Below are 23,752 nucleotides of genomic sequence, written 5' to 3' on the forward strand. Positions count from 1 at the left end.
GAGCCATGAGTTGTTGTTGTTTTGACATCAAACCATAGAAGCGGAGCGTATCTCGCGACCTAAACGCGTAAGCGACATGAATTTTACGGCGCGTACGACGTTTTGGTCGCGTGGTACAGGTTGTGATGGCGACAATTTTTGATATGGCTTTTCTATAGTAATAACATTGACATAGATATCTAATCTAGGGACTGGCTTTACGAACAATAATAATGAGGCATGACAGGGGCCAGTACAGCGGTGTGACACCGGTACAACGCGATTGGTTGATGAGTTCGCTTCGCATCACGCGCGCTATTGGTCGCAACTAGTTGCGTTAGACTGCACGATTGGCTGGAATTCGTGAGTCACACCGCTAAACTAGTACCATTTTTAGTGCCCGTAAGGCCAGTCCATAGATATATACGTTAATGAGTAATAATAAAAAAAAACAAAATCAAAATATCTCGTGTATCTATGGTTAAAGTTGGTAGAGTTCGTGACCATCCTGCATATGTAAAACTGAATTAGGGGAGATGTGTACTATACGATCCCTCTGAGTAAAATGATCCCCCACCGTATCTGAGCAACTACTGGTGTCATCTATCTAAATATGCAATAAACGTATGCCCCGTGACCCCGCCAGTTGCCTCTTAAAGTGTCATGACGGTACGAGCATGCAGCGAGATTTTATTAGGAAATAATTAAAAAAATATATGTCTAATCTAATTTACCAGGACAACTAGTAATGCTTAGTTTAGAGTATCAATTCATCTACGGTATGCCTATTTTCCGAATTCCATTACTTTTAGCATGTTGCGCTTTATTCAAATTATGTTTCACTGTCGGATCTTAATGATGTTTATTTATACTTTAAGGAGGTTTATACTGAAGCAAGTTGAATTTGAAAGTTATATTTTTGTCGCTATTTCAAATTTGGTGTTTGAGGTCAAATGATCCCTTTTCGTAGGCGGAAAATGATCCCTGGAATCATTTTACTCCCTAAGTAATTTACTATGAGCATTTCCTGTACAGGCCATAACATATCACGTCGCGAATTTATGTGCGCAAAGCCACTTACTTCCTAAAAAAATACCTTAGGAAGAAATGCTAAGGGCTCTTAATGCGATTAAATTATGGATTGCCTTTTAAAATAGCAAGCAGAATCTGTGCCTCTGATGGCGTTAAAAAGAAGGCCAAAAGAGAAAGAAAAACAGCATTTATCTTCTGAAAATAAAAAAAAAAACACTGTGGAATCGACCGGCCTAAATGATTTAGAGTATTTAGACAAAGAAATCCTGATATCACAAAGGCATCATCTGTGATCATTTTAATCCTACCCTAGGGATCGTTTTACCCATGCATATACTGTATAAAATGATCCTTTACAAGACTTTTAGAAAACATAACATAAATAATAAACTACATGCACAATATGAGAAATGAGTATGCAGTTACTTAGATAAGTAAATGGACAATTCATAAATATCTAAATCTTGTGTTTATCTCTTCAACTTTGAACACAGTAAAGTTTCTCCCTTAAGGGGATCATTATACCCACATCTCCCCTAAACACAACGTTAAATGCAAGTGTTAAGTATCATTGCAACTAGACACTAAAATAAATAATAACGTTTTATTCATTGGATCAGGATTGTAATAATGAATAAAAATTAAAATCAATCTCTATTTCCCTTGGCCACGACATCACGCGTGAACGGGTGGACCAATTTAATTTCGCTAACTCTTTTTAGGGTTCCGTACCCAAAGGGTAAAACGGGACCCTATTACTAAGACTCCGCTGTCCGTCCGTCCATCCGTCCGTCTGTCACCAGGCTGTATCTCACGAACCGTGATACTTGAAATTTTCACAGATGATGTATTTCTGTTGCCGCTATAACAACAAATACTAAAAACAGAATAATATAAAGATTTAAGTGGGGCTCCCATACAACAAACGTGATTTTTGACCGAAGTTAAGCAACGTCGGGCGGGGTCAGTACTTGGATGGGTGACCGTTTTTTTTTTAGTGTAATGGTTGAACCCTTCGTGTGCGAGTCCGACTCGCACTTGGCTGGTTTTTTATTTGTGTTTATTAGTGTCAGGAGGGTACTTCTTTAATTTAAGAGGTATCCTCTTGTCGGTGGAGTATTATCCATTTCTCCCTCTCATATGCCATAACCTTGACCTCTTGATACGACACGACACCAGTTTTTCTTTTATTTGTTCTACATAGCTACGTCTTGGTCTGAGAAGGTTCTTATGAAAGAAAAAATTAAGAAAGGGCCAAAAAAATAGATATAGGCGAAACGAAGTTCGCCGGGTCATCCAGTAATTAATAAAAATGGCATTTACGAGCTGGTGTAGGGAAAATAATTACCTATGTCCCTATTGCTCGTTTTATATCATTTAACCGTCAACGTTTGGTATGGTATGGTATATATGAAATTATGAGCCACTGTGCACCTCGGTACAGCAGTTATTATGATAGTTATGAGGATTTTGAGTACCACGGGTCTAGAATGATGCTTACGCTAAAAATTATTGAAGCGTACAAAAGATATTAAAAAAACACAACAAGTGCGAGTCGGACTCGCCCACCGAGGGTTCCGCACTTTTTAGTATTTGTTGTTATAGCGGCAACAGAAATACGTCATCTAAAAATATTTCAAAACAATGGAATCGCTTTTAGAAGTCACAGATTTAGATTTGTACTTGTAAATAAATATTATTTGGGTGAAATATGAACCCCTGAGTTGTACGCGAAGTCTAAACTTATTGTTTTGAATTTGTAAGGCTTTCGGATGATATTACGATATTTACGATATTTCGGATGCTTATTTATTTTTGCTTTTCGTTGGGGTCAAAGTTGTGGAAACTAGCCGAATGGTGTGTTATTTAATCGGTTCCGTGGGAATCTGGCGAATACGGAAAACTGTGTCGCTAAAATGAAATGAATAAATGATGACTCACGTTAGACTGGGCCGTGTCCGGGCCGGAGCTTCCGGCGCATCGTTTTCTATGGAATGCACCACGTAATCGCCTGTCATGTCATAGAAAAGTAAGCGCCGGAAGCTCCAGCCCGGACACGGCCCCGTCTAACGTGAGTCATCCTTTAAAGTAATTATTAATATCTGGGAGACCGAGCTTTGCTCGAAAACATATAAAAACTCAAAAATGCGCGTTTTCCCAGAGATAAGACCCAGCTTGGTCGATTTTTGCCCCCGAAAACCATCCATATAGCAAATTTGATCGAAATCGTTACGAGTCGTTTCCGAGATTCACGAAATATATAAATATATATACAAGAAAGATTCTGTTACGTAGTTTAGTTATTTAGGTACTACCGAACTTAATCATTTTTGCGGTGAGTGCACGAGAAGCCTGGAAATTGCTATTTTCTTAAAATAGGAATATTAACTTGGTGTTTTCTTATCGCTCTTAAAATGATGTCGCATTAGTAAAGTATTCTGATTCAGACTGCACCAACATAACTGCTGCATTATTGCAGCGCGTTAAGGATGACATGGGATGACTCACGTTAGACCGGGCCGTGCTCGGGCCGGGGCGTCCGAGATGCCATTTTCTACGACGGCTGATCGGTGATTACGTGGTGCTTTCCAAACGAAGCTCCGGAATCTCCGGCCCGGGCACGGCCCGGGCTAACGTGAGTCATCCTTTACTGCCGACTACGTTACTGCTGTAAATGTCAAATATTCGGGCAGTAACATCGATCTTGGCATTTGCGGCAGAAATGCCGTGCTCCAATATTGCTGCAGTCGACTGCATTACTGTGCAGGAAACGTCAAATTTCATATTGAGATTTTCTGCAGCCGCACCATCACTTTACTTGAATTTTAAAATATAATGATAATAAATATTATAAGGACATGTTTTGACATTGACTAAACCCCACGGTAAGCTCAAGAAGGCTTGTGTTGTGGGTACTCAGACAACGATATATATAATATGTATACAAATACTTAAATACATAGAAAACAACCATGACTCAGGAACAAATATCTGTATCATCATACAAATAAATGCCCTTACCAGGATTCGAACCTGGGACCATCGGCTTCATAGGCAGGGTCACTACCCACTAGGCCAGACCGGTCGTCAAAATGATGGTGGTGAATATATCCAAAACCGACTTGAAAATGAGCACGGTAGTGCATGTATCCGCCGAGTCGAGCAGCCGTACCACCTTTCTTGAACTTAGATATAAAATAAAGTATGCACAGGATACTGTGATCAAGATCTTAAACAATGACGAAAGGCTAAAATAAAACTTTATTGCATTTAGTTTATATTTTATTACACATTACAAATTGAGTCTTAAAATTAACCACATATGAATGACTTTTTAGATCATACCTACTGACCAACTTTTATCAAGTCACCAATGCCGAAATCGCGATAAAAAATTGTCTGGTCATACATTCCGGCTGATGTGTTCCCGCTGATTTCTATGGGACAGCCAAATTTTTTACGCTATATCGGTATTGGTCCCATAACAAAAGTTGTTCAGTATGACCTATTAAGTCACTACGCAGAGTATGCTGGACGGTGGTCCAAATTCCACATTGTATATTTGGGGGTTTTCAGAAAAAACAGTACAAATTACTTTTTTTCGAAAAACCATCAACTTTTGGGTTATTTAAACTCAGAATCATGAGTTACTATTAAATGAGACAAAGAAAAAAAGTGTCCCCAGTTTTTCATACAAATTTTAGGTGTCAGTTTTGTAACGGCCCATACAAAATGTATGTGAAAATGCGTTACAAAACTAATTTTTTGGGACACATTTTTTTCTTTTTAAATCGATAGTCCCAGGAGGACTTTGAGGAGGAGGATTTTGAGTAGAAATAACCCAAAAGGTGTAGGATTTTCGAAAACAAGTATATGGTACACTTTTATGCGAAAATGGCCATTTATAACAATTAAACTAAGCGAAGACTATGCTCTCGATCCAGTCGGCGTAGTGAGACACTTTCGTGTAGATCCCCGGGTCTCCAATGTTACCGCAGCCCTTCCCGAACGACGTGATGCCTATGACGGTGTACATGCAGTGAACCTGACGGTTCTGGATGGTCAGCGGACCGCCGCTGTCGCCCTGAAGAGAAAACAAGGTATTTTCTACATAAGATTTACTATAATCTATAATACTTTGTGCAACGAGGGGGTAAGTGAAATATTGCAAACGAGGGCGTTAATTCGCGTCAGCCGCAGGCTGCCAGCCTCGCCGGTGCGCTCCCCAACACAACCGACCGACCGGCCCAAGTACAATTTTCTTCAGTTGAATAAATACGGTAAAATAAATAAATAAATAATAATAAATTAATATTTGGGGACAATCTTACACAGATAAATATTAGATATTTTTGTATATTTTACTCACGATCGAAATGAAAAGTGGAGTGTGTACGAGTAATTCAGGCAAAAATGTCCATTTTTATCCGAGGCAATTTATTGTCCGAGCGCAGCGAGGACTAACAGCCGTATTTGAACAATGAGATACGTCAAATACCAGATATTGAAACGATATGGATTGGATATGTCAGTGTCAAACAAGTGTCGAAATTGACGTTTCTTCAAACAAAAACGTCACTTTTGACACTAGTTTGACACTGACATATCTAATCCATATCGTTTCAATATCTAGTATTTGACGTATCTCATTGCTCGAATACGGCTGTAATACTATAGTCGAGTCAATATAGTATCGCTTTATACCCTTGTTGGACAATCTACTATTTCGTCACACTTGCGAACGAAAAACTAAATTTTAAGCGAAATAATTCTTATATACGGTGACATTTTAACAACATTTCTGTACTGTTGTTACTTAGCTTTTAACTGTATTTCATTTCCTGTGTATTTTTAACTGTATGGTGCACAATCAAGTATATTTACTTACTTTATACCTGTACAAAATTTACCTGACATATACATGTCAGGTATTACATCAGGGGGTCAGGTATATACATGACTGCATGTAGTCCCCGTAGCAGACCTGCGTGTCCGGGTCAAAGCCGTTCACGGTGTTCCGGCTGGGACGGAACTTGGCGCTGCACTCTTCATCTTACCTGACAAGTGTCCTTGGCCTGCGTGTAGTCGCCGTAGCAGACCTGCGTGTCCGGGTCAAAGCCTTTCACGACGTTCCGGCTGGGACGGAACTTGGCGCTGCACTCTTCATCTTTGAACTTGTCCAGTGTCACCTGCAAATTTTTAAAGAGGTAATAGAGTTAGACCAAGAAAATTCTGAAGCGATTTTGATAGCCCACACAGTGCAAGTGTTATTTATACGTATTAATTTCATAGAAGTTTGACGTTTAAAATAACACTGCGTCGGCTATCAAAATAGCTGCAGACTTTTCTTGGTCTAACTCTATTAAATATTAGAGGTGATATTTCATTGGTACATTAGAATATAATAGAAAAGAATAGAAATCATTTATTCAGACCGCACATCAATACAAATAACACAAGCAAATACAAAGTAGGTACCTAAAGGTAAATAATAACAGTCGAAATAGAGATGTGAAGCCGAAATGGACCCCTATTAGACTAGCGATATCTGACGTATCAAGGATGACTCACGTTAGACGCGGCCGTGTCCGGGCCGGAGCTTTAGGTGCTTACTTTTCTATGACATGACAGGTGATCATGTGATGCTTTCTATATAAAACCATGCTTCGGAAGCTCCGGCCGGGACACGGCCCGGTCTAACGTGAGTTATCCTTCAAGCTGATCTCCCGTTGATGTGGGAAAAATTGTGAGTTGTCGAATACGTGCAGCTATCAAAATTTGACAATAGCGATCCACAGTTAGGTGACAACCAAACCAAACCGAACCACCCCGAGTTCAGAGCTGAGTTTTGGTTATACCAAATGATATTATCTGCAGTTGATCGAATCAAAACTTGATAGAATCGATTAAATCACGAGTTGATTTGATGTGGATGCGAAATCTGACAGTTGTACGACATCTCGAATAAAGCCTCAGCAATGCAGCTGGCACGACTAGCGTGGTCATATTTTCATATTTGTGACTAATTAGGTCAATTGGTATAAGTACCTTCTGCAAATAGTCAGCATTGCTTCCCATCCAAGTGGTAGCGCCCCAGCCAGTAGCTACAGCTTTGGAATGGTCTCCGTCAAAGACATCTAGACACGCTGGTACCGTGGTGAAGTCGAGTTTGATCCTGGGGACAGATAAAGTGGTATGCTTAGTAAAATAAATAAAAAGAGTTTATTGACAGTACCAAATTTTAACACTGCCAGTGGGGAGACAGAGACACTCCTGCCTTCGGGCAAACTCGGCTCCGTTCGGCTCAGCATTGCTCCGAGCAGTTATTTGGGTTGGCACCACTTGACGTCCCTTTGCGTGCACGACCACAGATAAGATAATGACTTGAATTTTGACAACCCTAAATAGCCGAAAGGGATAGTACCATACATTAGGAAGGGGTAGCATAATTCGTCCCTGAATCGCTGTCATACTTCGATTTTGCAGGAAGTGTCCTTTCTGTATGGTAGTACTATTATTTCTTCTGTGACACTGGTTAGTGGTTTTTAATGTGAACCTTTTGCGTCTCCAAATTCAATGTATTATTAACCACAGAGACTACCTTGACGACCTGTCTGGCCTAGTGGGTACTTGGATAGTGACCCTACCTATGAAGCCGATGGTCCTGGCTTTAAATCCTGGTAAGGGCATTTATTTGTGGTGACGAGTACGGATATTTGTTGTCATTGTGTGTGCTGCTACAATCAGCAGAAGTTTTTTGATGGCTAATGCCTAATAGAGGGAAAAAGAAGTAGAGGAAGACCGAGAATAAATAATTTCAACCAAATAAAAGAAAAGGTTCAGGTCGTGTCATACCAGAAGGTTAAAAGGTTGGCAGAGGACCGGACAAGTTGGAGATTGCTTCACCGACAAGAGCTCAGCTCTTAACCTTTTCGACACCGTGTCAAACACAAAAACTGTTACTCAGACACCACGTCACCGAAGTGTCAAAACTGAAATTGAACATTATGCATATGCACGTAGGTATATGTTGCTCTGTGGTCTGTGATCGATTAATCGGTCTTTGGCGTTGAATCTGCGGTGCGGATATATCGGTCATTGGCGTTCATAAGGATATAAAGAAGAAGAAGAGAATGCCTACGAGTGTGGGAGTTATTACTGCTTTGACACACTTACGGGTCTTCAACCTCTAGCAGAGCAATGTCATGGTATTTTGAAGGCGGCTTATACTGCGGGTGTTTGATGATTCGTCTAATTCTGTGCACTTGAGAGGCGGACACGTCGTCAGTCCGTTTAAGAGTACCGGTGATGGCGTAGGCCACTGGACCCCTGGAACACAAGTTGGAAATGTAAAAGCTCACACCTGCAAATCTTTCTCATCTTAGCGTTTTCGCGGTTAATCCTAAGAATTTATGATGTACCCCGTATAGATAACAATCACTCACAGATCTCTGGCTGAAGTACAGTGCCCCGCCGTAAGAATGAACCGGTCGCTGAGCAGTGTCCCGCCGCACTGCCACACCGCTGTGCCATTCGACTGCCCGTAGCCAAGCAGCACCTGAAAATACCCGTGTCAGTCGACTTTACTTCTCTTCAAGTGAGAGGGAAGGTCTTGGGCTTGGGCAAAAATGCTTTCGTATTGGATATCCGTCTGTCATTTAATTTAGCGGTGAATTAGTTAACATACCATGTGAGGGAACTCTGTTCTCTTGGCGTTGGTGCCGCCCACAATCAGCTCGTCAACATTGTGGTTGCAGCGATTGGCGCGGCCCATGCTGCCTGACAGAGCTGTTTGCTCGCAGGGATAGACTAGTTGATGTTGGTAGTCGATGCATTCTGGAAAATAAAGACTAATGAGCTTAAATTATTCATATTAGCCGTAGAATCGATAACCGTTGGTGTAGACGAGCTCTCGAGTGGAGATCGCTCATCGGCAAACGTGGCGTAGGACGCCCTCAGACTAGATGGAGCGATGACCTCCGCAAGGCGGCTGGCAAGAGCTGGATCAGAGTTGCCGCAAATCGTGCTAAATGGCGTGCAATAGGAGAGGCCTATGTCCAGCAGTGGACGAGGGTAGGCTGATGATGATGATGATGATGATGAGCTTAAATTCGTTGAATGAAGGATAATAGACATTTCCTGCCAACGACAATTCACCGTACTTTACTGTCCAACAAATAAACATTGACTAGGAAATTGACAATTGTCAAGATCAGGCGGCAATTGTCAAGTTGGTGAAATAAGCGACAGGTTTTCTCCCCCGACCTATCGCTTTCAGAAAACATTACATGATCAAATAATGTAGGTTAAAATCGGGTCGTTCAGTGACAGATCCAGGCGCTTTTGTATTTGGTTGGTTAACCAATAAATGTTCTACCTAGCCGAAAATGTACAAAGTTCCACTTTGCTATTAGTAATTCACATGTGAGGCAAAGTAATCAAATGCAAATTTTGAGTTGATTTCTTATGTTTGCAGGTAGAATTGACTTTTAAATGATGATTTTGGATGATAAATATTTAATAACATTCATTTGGATTTGATTTTGTTTGATATTTTACATTTAATATTTGCTTCGGGTTTGTGTGGTGAAAAATTTTGTGCTTCACTCGGGGGCAAATGTTTAACCCTCGTGCTTTGAAACCCTCGCAACGCTCAAGATTCCATTTTTGAAACACACGCTGCGCTCGTGGTTCAATTTTGGAATCTTTCGCTTGCTCGGGTATCAATATTAGTACGAGCGGTTAAACAACAACTTTGCCCCCTTGTAAAACAAGTAATTATTATTTAAATACCTAAAGATACAGAGTATAAGCAATTCTTTTTTACTTTACTTACTATCCCAAGCTTTCCGTCCGGTCTTCGCGGCAGTCCGATCTGGTTCCACAGCAGCACAGCTATCAACTATAGGCGTGTTGGGACTATAGTCGTACACTGGCACGAAGAATTCAGTCGTTGTTGTCCTGTTTAACAGTAACTTTTATTAAAATGGGGTTGGCAACTGTCAAAGGTTTCCATAGATGGCGCCTTCATAGCTTGCCCCTTTCTTTAGTTTTGTTCTATGAGATTTGGCTATAAGCGCTGGCATCCTGGCCATACTCAGAGGCGTAGCGTGAACTAATCTAGCCGTGAGCGAAATCACACATCTGCGAGGCCTTTTTCTTTCACTTTGCCCGAAAGGGCCTCGCGCGAGACGATGGCCGACTTTGCTCACGCCTAGCTACGCCACTAGCCATAGTATACAAAAAAGTATTTGACACAATTCTAGGGATTGACAGGGCAAGCTAGGTATGCTGGCGCCATCTGTGCTTCGATCGGCGAACCCCATTGAAATAGATGACATATACGAAAGAAAAAGTTACCAAGGCCTTTACTACTGGAATCGAACCATCAGCAGAAATAACCAAAAACAAAACCAAAATAAAATAACGTAATATAATTTCTTTTTTTAAAAAAGGGAACCTTCAAAAACCAACCCACTGAAAAGCACAAAATATTTTTTATATGGCACCCTTATACGTGTCCAGTCCCTATCCCGTCGTAAAGCAAATTTCTGCTAAAAAGTAATTACAGAAAGTTTAATAATCATCCGGGTAATTACTTAGTTTAAGAAGTCGGTGCCAAACCAAAATTTTAGAGAACCGATATTTTAGTTTATACAATGAAGAACGCTGCACTTACTTGCATTAGAAAGACATACTTAGTTTACTCATTAATTTAGTTCTTGTATTTTTTTTCTGATTGGCAGCAAGGAATGTTTTTGTTGGTTTGGCACCGCCTTCAAAAACTAAGTAATTACCCGGATGATTATAAAATTTTCTTATTATTAGGTAATAATTACTTTTTAGCAGAAATTTGCTAAAAAGTAATAAACGTATAGGGGTGCCATATAAAAAATATTTTGTGCTTTTCAGTGGGTTGGTTTTTTGAAGGCAATTATATTAAAAAGAAATTATATTATGTTATTTTATTTTGGTTTTGTTTTTGGTTATTTTTATTTATATATATATTTTTTTAATTCTTTTATTTTACTTTTTAGTGATAGGTACTTCATTTATTTTAGGTATTGGGCTAAAATACTAGTTTGTTAGGCTCTCCATTTAGTTTTAGTGTAATTTAGTATTAAGTTATTTTGTTTTAGTTTTCTTATTGTTTATTTTTAATTAATCTAATTATTTTATTTTATTTATAATTTTTAGTGATAGGTACTTCATTTATTTTATATTTTAGACTAAAATACTAATTTGCTATCTTCTACATTCAGTTTTGGGCTAGTAACTACCTACTAATGTTGGTGATGGTCTAACTCGATGATAATCGGGACAAAACATAATATGACGTTTTGGTGCTAAACGATTTGTATGTATTCTGCTCCCACTCCCACTTCCAGTCCCAGTCCGAGTCCGACTCCCACTCCCACTCCCACTATTTTATCTAAATCGGTTTCAGCAACTTAAATTTGTTGGTAGATACACCGATAGCATCGCCACCTACCGGGTCCAATTGGTTTTTCAAACCATCCATGTACTGTACACTAAAACCTTCTCCAGCGTGTAACACTTTTCTGAAAACCGCATCAAAATCGGTTCAGCCAAACGCGAGATAATCACGAACAAACATACATACATACATACATTACATACATAGATGCATACGGATCAAACTAAGAACCTCCTTTTTTTAAAGGCGGTTAGGAAAAAGTTGATTGACCCACCTAGTGGAACTCTGCAACATAGGCACACGACGACAAGTCGGTTAACCAAAACAAAGTATGCCTATGTTGCACCAAACCTGAGTTCCACTAGGTACAGTCAGGGTTGAGCATTAGCCCTATATTAGTTACTGCTCTCCCGAGTGCTCATCAAGATGTGACGGATGATCAAAATAGCGTGGGCCTATGTTGTACCAAACTTGAGTTCCACTAGGTACAGCCAGGGTTCAGCATCAGCTCTATCTTGGGTACTGCTCTCCCAAGTGCTCATCAAGATGTGACGGATGACCGAAATAGCGTGTGCCTATGTTGCACCAAACCTGAGTTCTACTAGGTACAGCCAGGGTTCAGCATCAGCTCTATCTTGGGTAGGTACTGCTCTCCCAAGTGCTCATCAAGATGTGACGGATGACCAAAATAGAGTGGGCCTATGTTGCTCCAAACCTGAGTTCAACTAGGTACAGCCAGGGTTCAGCATCAGCTCTATCTTGGGTACTGCTCTCCCGAGTGCTCATCAAGATATGACGGATGACCAAAATAGCGTGGGCCTAAGTTGCACCAAACCTGAGTTCCACTAGGTATATCCTGAGTTCCACTGGGTACATCCAGAGTTCAGCATCAGCTCCATCTTGGGTACGACTCTCCCAAGTGCTCATCAAGGCGTGTCGGATAACCAAAACAGCGTGTGCCTATGTTGCACCAAACCTGAGTTCCACTAGGTAGGTACAGCCAGGGTTCAGTATCAGCTCAGATCTATGTATACTAAAACCTTGTCCAGAATCAAAATCGGTTCAGCCAAACGCGAGATAATCGCGAACAAATATACATACAAACATACATACGTACATACATACGGGTCAAACTGAGAACCTCCTTTTTTTTTGAAGGCGGTTATAAAAGATAAACAATCTTGATGTGTCTTTTAATTGAAAAACACGTTTTAAAAATAAGTCACGGCAAATATGTAACAATTACGAATCTAATGCGATCATTTATATTCTTCTGCTTTCATAAGTAATAGTTACTGATTTTTAAAATGCGTATTGCAATTAAAAGGCATGTCAAGATCGCTTACCTTCTTTCTAATGCTAATAAAACGAACTAGCTATAGACCATCCGGTTACTCGAGGCACGGCGGCGGCGTATCAAGCCAGCGAAAGCTCATTTAGACGATGCGAGAACTCGCATACGAGTTTCATTACATTTGCGGGTTTTGATCGGTCGGTTGAATTGGACGTAACCAACAGTCCGCAATGTAACTAAATTCGCATGCGAGTTCGGGCGCCGTCTAAATCAGCCCTTAGTAACGAACTCGCATGCGTTTTTAGTTACATTGCGGACTGTTGGTTACGTCCAATTCAATGGGGTTGGCAACTGTCAAAGGTCTAGATGGCGCCATCATAGCTTGCCCCTTTTTCTATGAGATTTGGCTTAAAGAGCTGGCATCCAGGGTATTAAAAAAACAAAAATTTGACACAATTCTAGGGATTGACGGGGCAAGCTATGATGGCGCCATCTGCTAAAAACTTCCACCGGCCAACCCCATTGACCGATCAAAAACCGCGATGTAATGAAACTCGCATACGACTTTTCGTATCGTCTTTATGGATGCGGTCTGCATAGATAAAGATATAGTGGTACCCAGGGCGAGGCGTGGTAGCAACGGGTCTCGCAGACGTGGTGGTGGGTTTCTCCACGCAGCAAATTATTACTTCGAAGCCTTCGAAACCGCATCTCTGAGGAGCAAATTTACAATAAATTTTGTGACAAGTCTAGGTTAGACCAAGAAAAGTCTGCAACGATTTTGATAGCACACGCAGTGCACATTTTTCTTCATTATACTGTTATTGTCTGTCCTTCGGGGCCCCCGAGGATGGGGGACCTGGGCACGGGCCCCGTGCGCTTTTATGGTAAAGACGGTACTGGAAGTCAAGTTGTGTCAATCCTAATAATTGCTCGGAGCAATGCTGAGTCGAAAGGAGCCGAGAATGCCAGAAGGAATCAGTTTCGCCTTCCGGCCGGAGACGCCATCTTATAAATTATGTAAAATGTAAGTTTAGTGCTTAAGGCAGGCGTGGCTCACTCCGCGATTTCGTCGCTTTGCTACAGGTCGCTAAAAGTACATCCGTTCCACACCAATTTTGGTGGCTAGCCATAAGCCGCGCGTGGCGCTATCGCCACCTAGCGGCCATATCTGGCCTGATTGTAACTGACTCGTTTTGTCTTCTGTACCTAGTACCACTAAATATTTATTCTGTGCTTACGGGTAGTTTCCACCACTGGCTCTTGGGGTTATCTGTCACGGCTTGACAGTCACGGAGTGTTTTGCACACGCCGGGTACGCCATCTTGGAAACAGCTGTCACCGGGAGCTGGAAATTATGGTCTACAGTCCGTTATTAGGAATTAATACCCTCATTTATGTCTCACCACGTATACTCCGTGTGGCCGAAGGGTGCCGAAAAGTTCCGGGGCAAACTGCCGAATCCGACACAAGACTTATTTTTGACGTTTCATACATAGTCTAATAAAACATGGTCTTCCATTCCCAGAGTGACACGGGCCTACGTCACAACAACATGGCCGCTATATATAGCGCTATCGCATATTATCATATAGCGCTGTCGCATGATGACGTAGGCCCGTGTCAGTTAGGTGACCTAGAAAAGACGGGAATGGAGTACCAGGCGGAGTATATTATTATACCATGGTTTCATATAAGCGCGCAGCCGATCTGTATACATCGCCATTGTTAGTAGCTCGGTAGGTACTACTTACAGGGTTAGCGTGTCTTATAGTAAATCAAGTGTAAGTCTTGGGCAGTTGTGTAAAAGTCTGTGACAACCCTACTGTGTTCTTGTGTCTGCATTTACACAAACATCAAAGGCGTCAGTCCACTGTTACTTTTTACACTGTGCCCTAGTGTAAATTTCATTCGATGGTGTGACGTGACGTACGCGTTTGCGTTAAGTGTCATTTTGTATGGGATTTTGAGTTTACAAAACGTCCCGCTTGGCGCGCTGTCCAAAATCCTATATAAAAACACTCGTCGCGCTATCGAATGAACACTAGGGATTTAGATCTGATTACTTCAACATTCGTCCTCTTGATATTAATAAAATTAATTATTATGAAGTAATTAGGTATAAAACTACCTAGGTATATAATAAAGAACATATTACCTTGAGACGTCACTCCGTAGACGAAGCACAGCACAATAACACTCGACAGTTTTTTTATCATGATTCTTATTAAATATTTCAGTTATGTTTTTGATTCTTAGTATTAACTATTTCTCATCAAGTCATCACTCCAACTTCTAATGGAGTTAAAGTATAAAAAATACAAACTTAATTTATAAGTAGAAATAGCTTCGTATTAATATTGATACATCTATACTCTGACAAAAAAAGAGTAGAAATTATACTCTGTATCTTTAGGTATTTAAATAAAAGTAAACAAACTCTACCCTCAAATGGCTCGTTATGCCAGTTGACGGTAAATGAATACATTACATTAAAGATAGACTGGAGTTAAAGGATAAAACATATAAACTTGATTTAAAATTGCTTCGTATCTATATCGATACCTTAACACGAAAGGGGACGATCGCCTCGAAACCGGTTTTCCACACAATCGTATTCCCCATTTCCTCTCTGGATTTATTAATTATTAAGAATAAATCACAATTACATAAAATTTTGATCCAAAAGCATCGTTAAACCAGAACGGTTTGTCTCGATACTCCATTCCGCAGTACTTAAATAATTACATAGAGTTAAGCCACGAAAAGTCTGCAGCGATTTTGATAGCCCTCGCAGTGCCAGTGTTATTTATACGCCATAATTTCATAGAAGTTTGACGTTTAAAATAAGACTTCCACTGCGTGGTGCAAATCCGCTGCAGACTTTTCTTGGTCTGACTTTATACAATAGACACTTAAACCCTTAGAGAATATAACCAACGGAGACGCCATGTCTATAATTTTCGGTACAAAATAGTCTGCCGTTTTTTGCGGGGGAGGGGCACATCAAATGTATACGTAACGTAAACATAGCCATGTCAGATAAACGTCAGTCCATACATGTGGTTGACATGTCGTTGACCATTGGCTGCCTTTTTTCGACAGAGGGGAACGCCTGTTAATTACCAGTCCGAAGCTTAAAACACATCTAATTCGTAAACAGCATAATGATTGCAAAACATTACAAACTGCATCTGTTATGACACTGTTATCACACCGGCCGGCCGAGCAAGACAAAAACCGGTTGGCGCATACTCGGTACAGGTTGCTCCATTTATGCTAATATTTATATCTGGGAGACCGAGCTTTGCTTGGAAAACATATAAAAACACAAAAATGCGCGTTTTTCCAGAGATAAGACCTAGCTAGATTGATTTATCGCCCCCGGAAACCCCCAGATAGCAAATTTAATCGAAATGGTTAGAGCCGTTTCCGATATCCCCGAAATTTATATATATAAATAAACAAACATATTAATATATAAATAAACAGCAATTGCTTGTTTAAAGGTATTAGATGGAATAACATATTATGGATATTAACATAATTCAAAATAATTTTACACAATTTGATGTGTTTAAATCATAGCGGTCGGGCCGTTGACTTTTTTCGATTTTTGAATTATTATAAGAAAAAATGTCCTATAATATTTATTTATTTATTATAAGAGTTAGGAGCAAACAACAGGTCTCATACAATTTTTTAAAAGTTTCTAACTCTTATAATAAAGTAAAAATCTAATAAAATCAAGCGATCGGCCATAGCTATGATTAAAATACATCAAAATGTGTAAAAATATTTTCTATAATGTCAATATCTAGGAGGGAAATGAGGACTACGTTTGTATGGAGAATCTATCGTCCCCTATCCTCTTAAAGGCCTGTGCACACCGGCTGCGTGTGCGTGACGTGCACGTGCGCGTGCGGTGTTGTAACGGCACACCGTTTGCGAGACGTGTGCGTGTGCGGCTCCAACATTTTAACGCACACGCACGTGCACGTCACGCACACGCCAGCCGGTGTGCACAGGCCTTAAGTCGATATGTAGGTAATTATCACTAGAGTCGGTAACGTATAACTCTGCATGTCATAATTAATGTCAAATTAATTAATTAAACCCTAGGTCCATGGGGTCCCAGCGCGCATAAGTTGTTCGCAGAAATCGCGAAGCGTCTGGTTGACGTAATTGGTGACCGAAGAGCTGGCGGCTACCTCGCACAACGAATCAGCATTGCGATACAGCGAGGAAATGCCGCCAGATCCTTGGTACAATGCCTCAGGGGCCTATTTTAGATTTAAGCTAGTTACTAATTTCTTTTAGTTCACTGTATATACAGAATGGTCCAAACCTTGACGTCCAAAAATTTTTTTTAGGTGCCTCACGTCGTGGGCTATCAGAATATACCCCATGTATGTTAGCCGATTTTTCTTAGTTTTCGAGTTATGATTTTTTAAACTTTTAACTTTTGTTATGAAATTCCGGGGTTCCCATAGAGGTTGGCTAAAAAATTACTGCATTCCGGTTGCCAGGGAGGTTTTGGGATTATACTGAGCAACTTTTACTATGGGACCAACCTCGAAATCGCGAAAAAAAAATTTGGCTGTTTCATACATTTTGGCTGGTCCATTTTCTATGGAAGGGTAAAATTTTTTGCCACATCTGGGACAAAGTAATCAGATGCAAATTTCGAGTTGTTTCCTTAGAATTTACTTTTATATGATGATTTTGAATGATACATTTTCTATTACATTCATTTGGATTTGATTTGGTTTGATTTTTTTGGTATTCATAGTTAGTATTTTCCTCGCGTCGGCGTGGCGAAAATTTTTGTGTTTCACTCGGAAGCAAAGTTTGTTTAACTCTTGAAACTCTCGCAACGCTCAATTCCATTTCTCGATTCCACAATTTTGGAATCTTTCGCTTGCTCGGATATCAATATGCACGAGCGGTGAAACAACAACTTAGCCACGCCAAACCGTATGAAGGTATAACTGTAATAACTGTTGTCAATATGCAAACACATCTTGGACGTTGACCGCCGTATACCGATTCTGGTTAAACAATTTGTTACGGGTTTGATTTTGTTTCAATACTACCTTGAACATCATTAAGGTGGTTCGCTTTCCATACAAAAACTAATTACGTTATATTAAGTAATTACACACTATTACTACATAAATATGTGCGCATCTGTCTACTTTCAAATGTTTATTTGCGCTAAATTGATAGTAAAACTTTGTTTTATACAGGAATCACGCAGATGCGCACATATTAAATAAATAAATAAATATTATAGGACATTTTTTACACAAATTGACTAAGCCCCACGGTAAGCTCAAGAAGGCTTGTGTTGTGGGTACTCAGACAACGATATATATAAATAATTAAATACATAAAAAACAACCATGACTCAGGAACAAGTATCTGTATCATCATACAAATAAATGCCCTTACCAGGATTCGAACCCGGGACGGGATCATCGGATACATAGACAGGGTACATAGGTGGCACTACCCACTACGCCTGACCGGTCGTATTTATGTAGTAATAGTGTGTAATTACTTAATATAACGCAATTATTTTTGTATGGAAAGCGAACCACCTTAATCTGATCGATGCGAAATGAAGTGAAATTTGTGCGTCAGATGCGCGAATTACCAAGACGATCGGTCGTATCAAAACCAGCCGGCCTAGCCAAGGTGACAATCGCTATCGCTTCGCCATCGAATCGCTATGTGTCTCTCTATCACTCTTCCGTATTAGTGCGACAGTGACAGTTGCGTTACTTGCGTTTCGATCGCTACGGAGCGTAAGCGATTGGCATGTTGGCTACGCGGCCAGAACCCCTAGCGTAAACTTCATTCTAAAGCCCCCTCCAGACTATGCGCGTGAATCGCGGGCGAAGCCGCGAACGCGAGTGTGGAGTCGATTTTCGCAGACAGCGAAATCGACTCCACACTCGCGTTCGCGGCTTCGCCCGCGATTCACGCGGATAGTCTGGAGGGAGCTTTAGCGTGACGAGAGTTCGATGCGTTATGTCTATTTTTGTATGGGATTTTGAACAGCGCGCCAAGCGGGACGTTATGGAAACTCAAAATCCTGCGCGTACGTAACGTCACGCTATGAAATGAAATTTACACTAACGGTACATGCGCGCCAATAGGGGATATTACTGCAATGTTCTGCCGCCAGAGTGCAGCACTACCGACTCAGTAAATTCATAGACTAACTTATACATACTGTGCCTTAAACTGTTTTTTGACAAGTTTTCACAGACAATAAAATATGACATTGATGCATCAAGGCGGTTTGTTAACAAGGGCCTACCGGTAAACGCGAAAATCGAAATTTAGTTATCTGCCTCTTTATCGCTCGAATGTGCAAGAGTGATAGAGAGATTAGATAACGAAATTTCGATTTTCATGATTCGCGGTAGGCCATGTGTCAATGTGGTTTGTTTACTGTATGTGCCACAAAGGTGCCACCTACGCAGAGCTTTGCCTAATGTTCCCTATTGCCGAGACGTTCGGTCATATCGTACATTTAATGGCAATGAACTGACATATTTTTTTTATTGTTGTAATTATTTTATTTTAATCTATAATGTTCATTCATTTGTTTATCTTTTAGCGAACATTGTTTCTTTATTTATTTTCGTCTTTCTTAGATATAGGTAACATATAATGTAATGTTATACCTAGTCGTAAATCTCATGTAGAGTCAGACCGTGAAAAGTCTGCAGCGATTTTGATAGCCCACACAATGCAAGTGTCATTTTAAACGTCAAACTTCTATGAAATTATGACGTATAAATAACACTTACACTGCGTGGGCTATCCAATCCGCTGCAGACTTTTCTTGGTGCGACTATAAACGTTTTGGTGCTACACTGTAAGGTCTGTAAGTTTATATTGAAATAAATGAAATGTAATGTATGAATGTGAGACCGGTCTTGGCCTAGTGGGTAGTGACCCTGCCTGTGAAGCCAATGGTCCTGGGTTCGAATCCCGGTAAGGGCATTTATTTGTGTGACGAGCACAGATATTTGTTCCTGAGTCATGGATGTTTTCTATGTATAAGTATTTGTATATTATATATATCGTTGTTTGAGCACCCACAACACATGCTTTCTTGAGCTTACCGTGGGACTTGTCAATTGTGTAAGAATGTCCTTATAATATTTATTTATTCATATCAAAACCAGTGCAAACCGTAAAAAGTTTGGAATCAGAATCGGACTCCGTGTAGACAAAATATAAGGAAAATGGTAAACTTAAGGAAACAGGAAACTGGTAATGGCGTTAATTTAAATATCATTAAGATACAAACCGCTTAGACAATTAATCTGATAACTTTAAAATGAAGGAAGGAGGTATTCGTCGGTATCTTTAGGTATTTAAAAAAGAGTAAACAAAATATGAAAACATTACATAATCATATAATCAAATAATGTAGGTTAACGTCAGGGGGCCGATTTTTGAATTTCGATCGTTCGATTTCGTCACTCGAAAATCGGTGGAAAACGGCGACATGCTAATTTTTGAAATACGAGAGATAGAAATTGGGAATCTAGTGGTACTGACCACTCGTTGTCAATTCTATTAGTAGAATTTAAATACCTAGTAGTGGAGATATTATTGAACGAAATACACGAAATCGAGCGGTTTAAGTTCAAAAATCGGCCCCCTGGTCGTTCAGTGACAGATCTAGGTGGTTTTGTATTTGGCCGGTTAGCCAATAAATGTTAACTACCCGAAAATGTACAAATTATTTGTTTACTTTTATTTATACCTAAAGACACAGAGTTTTATAGGTACAGTGGAAACTGGATAAGTGGAATCGCAAGGGACCGGCTGTTTAGTTCCGCTTATCCAGGTTTTCCATTTATCCAGTTTTCCACTTAACCAGGTTCAAATAAAACGTTTTCTCACTTACAGAGTCTTTCGCTAACAGAGGTTGTGGATGCTAGTAATGTCGCTTATAGAGGTCACGTATGGTATGATCAAGACTTAAATAATCATCTTTTATTAAATATGTATGTAGATATGTATGTATTAACAAAAATAGGTATGTAATCCTGACTTTAAAAAAAGCAATACTGTAAATAATCCACAGTACTCGTATACAATTTTCAAAATTACAAAAACAAAATCACTCCTAATATTTATTTATGCAAGAGAAACCAGTATGGTTAAATAAATCAATGTACCGATTGTACTTTAATGCAAAAAAAAACTGAACGATGTGTGATCTCATACAAAATACGTAGTTAAAACACGAACCATAATGTTAACGAAACAAACTACCCTCCTTGTGACGGTTTATTAAAAATACAAATTTTATAACGCCGAGCTATTCCACTCATAGAGGTTTCGGAGACGGCTGCTTCCAGTTACAGAGGTAAAAATAAGAAATTTTCGAAAAAATGGATTCCGCTTATAGAGGTCCCAAAGTTCTACTTATAGAGGTAATTCGTTGCCAAGGGACTGGAACCGAGAACTTGGGTCCACTGAAAGAGGTTTTCCACTAACCCAGGTTCCACTTATCCAGTTTCCACTGTATGAAGAACTATATTTTTCAAATTGTGTCATCGTGTCGATCGATAATAAGTACTTTTAAATAATTAATTTTTGCTTAACTACTTACTCCTAGTGCAGATTTCATTCGATAACGTGTCGTGACATATCTACGTGTTTGTGTTAAGTGTCATTTTGTATGGGATTTTGAGTTTACAAAACGTCTCGCTTGGCGCGTTGTTCAAAATGCCATACAAAATTAGACATAACGCAAACGCGAACTCTCGTCACGCTATGAATTAAATTTACACTAGGCGTTCAGATTCAGACATGGGGGTGAAATCCGTAGTCTGTCTAAGCTAATATTGCACCGATTTCATTAGAACAAAGTGTAAAGGTGTCATTATTACGTCATATTTTCATATGAAATTGACATTGTCTTAGAATAATTAGCTTGGTCCGGTCTGACTCTAGACATTGGCCCATCGAACTGTAACTTTAGTCAAACATCAACACAAATACAAATCGGCCAAGTGCGAGTCAGACTCGCTCACGAAGGGTTCCGTACCATTACGCAAAAAACATCAATGTAATCGCGTTTGTTGTATGGGCGCCCCACTTAAATATTTATTTTATTCTGTTTTTAGTATTTGTATTTCTATTGCTGATATAAATCAGCAATAGAAATACATCAACTGTGAAAATTTCAACTGCCTACGTATCACGGTTCATGAAAAACAGCCTGGTGACAGACAGACAGACAGACGGACAGCGGAGTCTTAGTAATAGGGTCCCGTTTTACCCTTTGGGTACGGAACCCTAAAAACAGACTTAATTTGTTGAATAATTTTACGGTTTAGACTCACTTGTTTTTAGTCACTCAAGTGAGTCTAAAACCGTAAAATTATTCAATGTTAGTAGGTATGTCTCACAACCTTCGAGCAACACCGGCTTCCGACACATCGGAAGGGAGGGGCCCAAGCGATATCTCACCGTACAAATCTTTCTGCCATTTTTCGCGGGGGGAAAGGTGCACACAGTCGCACTTCTCACACACTTACATACAAAATCAAATCTGTAATGACGACACAAATACATAGAAAATGACACACGTCAAAGACAAATCTTGCAAACCTCGATCTCTTTTTGTGTACGGACGAGTGACAAGTGTCACAACACGCACACTAACACATTTTCGTTGAAGTATGTTATTGTATTCTGAGAGATGAGAAGTCGGATTTGTCGCTCGACCGATCCGCAATTTGTACTGAGCGAGCAAAATCGATAAATCCAACAATTACATGAGACTAAAATATAATAATTGTGTTTGAATGTAATTAAACGTATGATATGTAAAAAAAAATATTACATCTGAAATGTAACACTTTCTTTTTGTAAATTTGATGTCCCCGACCTCTTTTTATAACAAAAAACCGAGCAAACAGGCATTTTTTTGCAGCAGTGTTCCTGCGGGCGTCTGGACTCGGTCTACTGAAAAATCCAAGTGCAACTAGTTTTATTACCCGCGCTAGATTAGATTGACGCGCTAATCTTGTACCTCGGCAGAGGGGAAATAGTGCGAATGCCACCTCCCTTCCGTGTTGCTCGAAGCTCACAACAGTTTAGACTTATTTGTGTCAAAACAACAACAAACTTATTTAATTTTTTGTTAAAACTATTTTGTCTAACTCAAATGTTTTCAATCAAAATAAACTTCAGTATTTCTTATAGAAAATTAGTTAAATCTAAAGCACTATTTCTCACAGAAATCACTTAGTATTAATGCACTGTCCACAAACAGAGGTCACGGTCAAAACAAATGAATCACGGTCGGCTGCGCACGCGGCGGCTCGGCGCTGGCGCAGACTCACAACTGTCATGGCGGACTGATCATTAGTAGGTAAGTGGTAATTAGGTGTCTTGGAGCCATCTTCACGCTTCTTAACCAGTAAAATTGGGACTAGGTTGGTAATTTAGTCAACTGGCGAGTATAAATAAATAAATAATAAAAATAATAAATAAAAATTTAGTCGAGTACCTACGTAGTTATAATCTGTGTCTTTAGGTATTTAAATAAAAGTAAACAAACAATTTGTAAATTTTCGGGTAGTTATAACATCTATTGGTTAACCAACCAAATATAAAAGCGCCTGGATCAGTCACTGAACGACCTCACTTTAACCTACATTATTTGATCGTGTAATGTTTTCATGGCTTATGGAGCCATTAGAGGGTAGATCTTGTTTACTTTTATTTAAATACCTAAAGATACAGACTATAGTCAGGGGATTCAGTCAAGTGGATCCATTTTATTCTGTTTGTCGTGTGCACAGTGAAATAATTAACACTCTCTCTTTTTGACGCACACGAACATATCTAAAAGTTAGACCAAGAAAAGTCTGAAACGATTTTGTTAGCAATATCTTGGAGACCGAGCTTTGCTCGGAAAACATATAAAAACTCAAGAATGCGCGTTTTCCCAGAAATAAGAC

At 39.7% G+C, this 23,752-nt stretch overlaps 2 protein-coding genes across 2 annotated transcripts in view; one reads left to right on the forward strand and one right to left on the reverse strand.

The window, feature by feature from the left end:
• The window catches only part of LOC134803394 (gastrula zinc finger protein XlCGF49.1-like), a 294,572-nt gene that overhangs the window by 71,769 nt on the left and 199,051 nt on the right, over positions 1 to 23,752 (forward strand). The window lies entirely within an intron of this gene.
• On the reverse strand, positions 4,443 to 15,050 carry LOC134803339 (trypsin-1-like). Its single transcript, XM_063776136.1, has 10 exons — positions 14,902 to 15,050; positions 13,985 to 14,091; positions 13,362 to 13,456; positions 9,848 to 9,972; positions 8,699 to 8,847; positions 8,457 to 8,569; positions 8,188 to 8,340; positions 7,060 to 7,186; positions 6,069 to 6,200; positions 4,443 to 5,095 (listed from the first exon to the last, which is right to left on the reverse strand). Exons 1-10 carry the CDS (start codon positions 14,960 to 14,962, stop codon positions 4,928 to 4,930), a joined length of 1,230 nt encoding a protein of 409 aa, XP_063632206.1. The 5' UTR covers positions 14,963 to 15,050; the 3' UTR covers positions 4,443 to 4,927.

This window comes from Cydia splendana, chromosome 26 (assembly GCF_910591565.1).
Source record: "Cydia splendana chromosome 26, ilCydSple1.2, whole genome shotgun sequence".
Lineage (NCBI taxonomy): Eukaryota > Metazoa > Arthropoda > Insecta > Lepidoptera > Tortricidae > Cydia > Cydia splendana.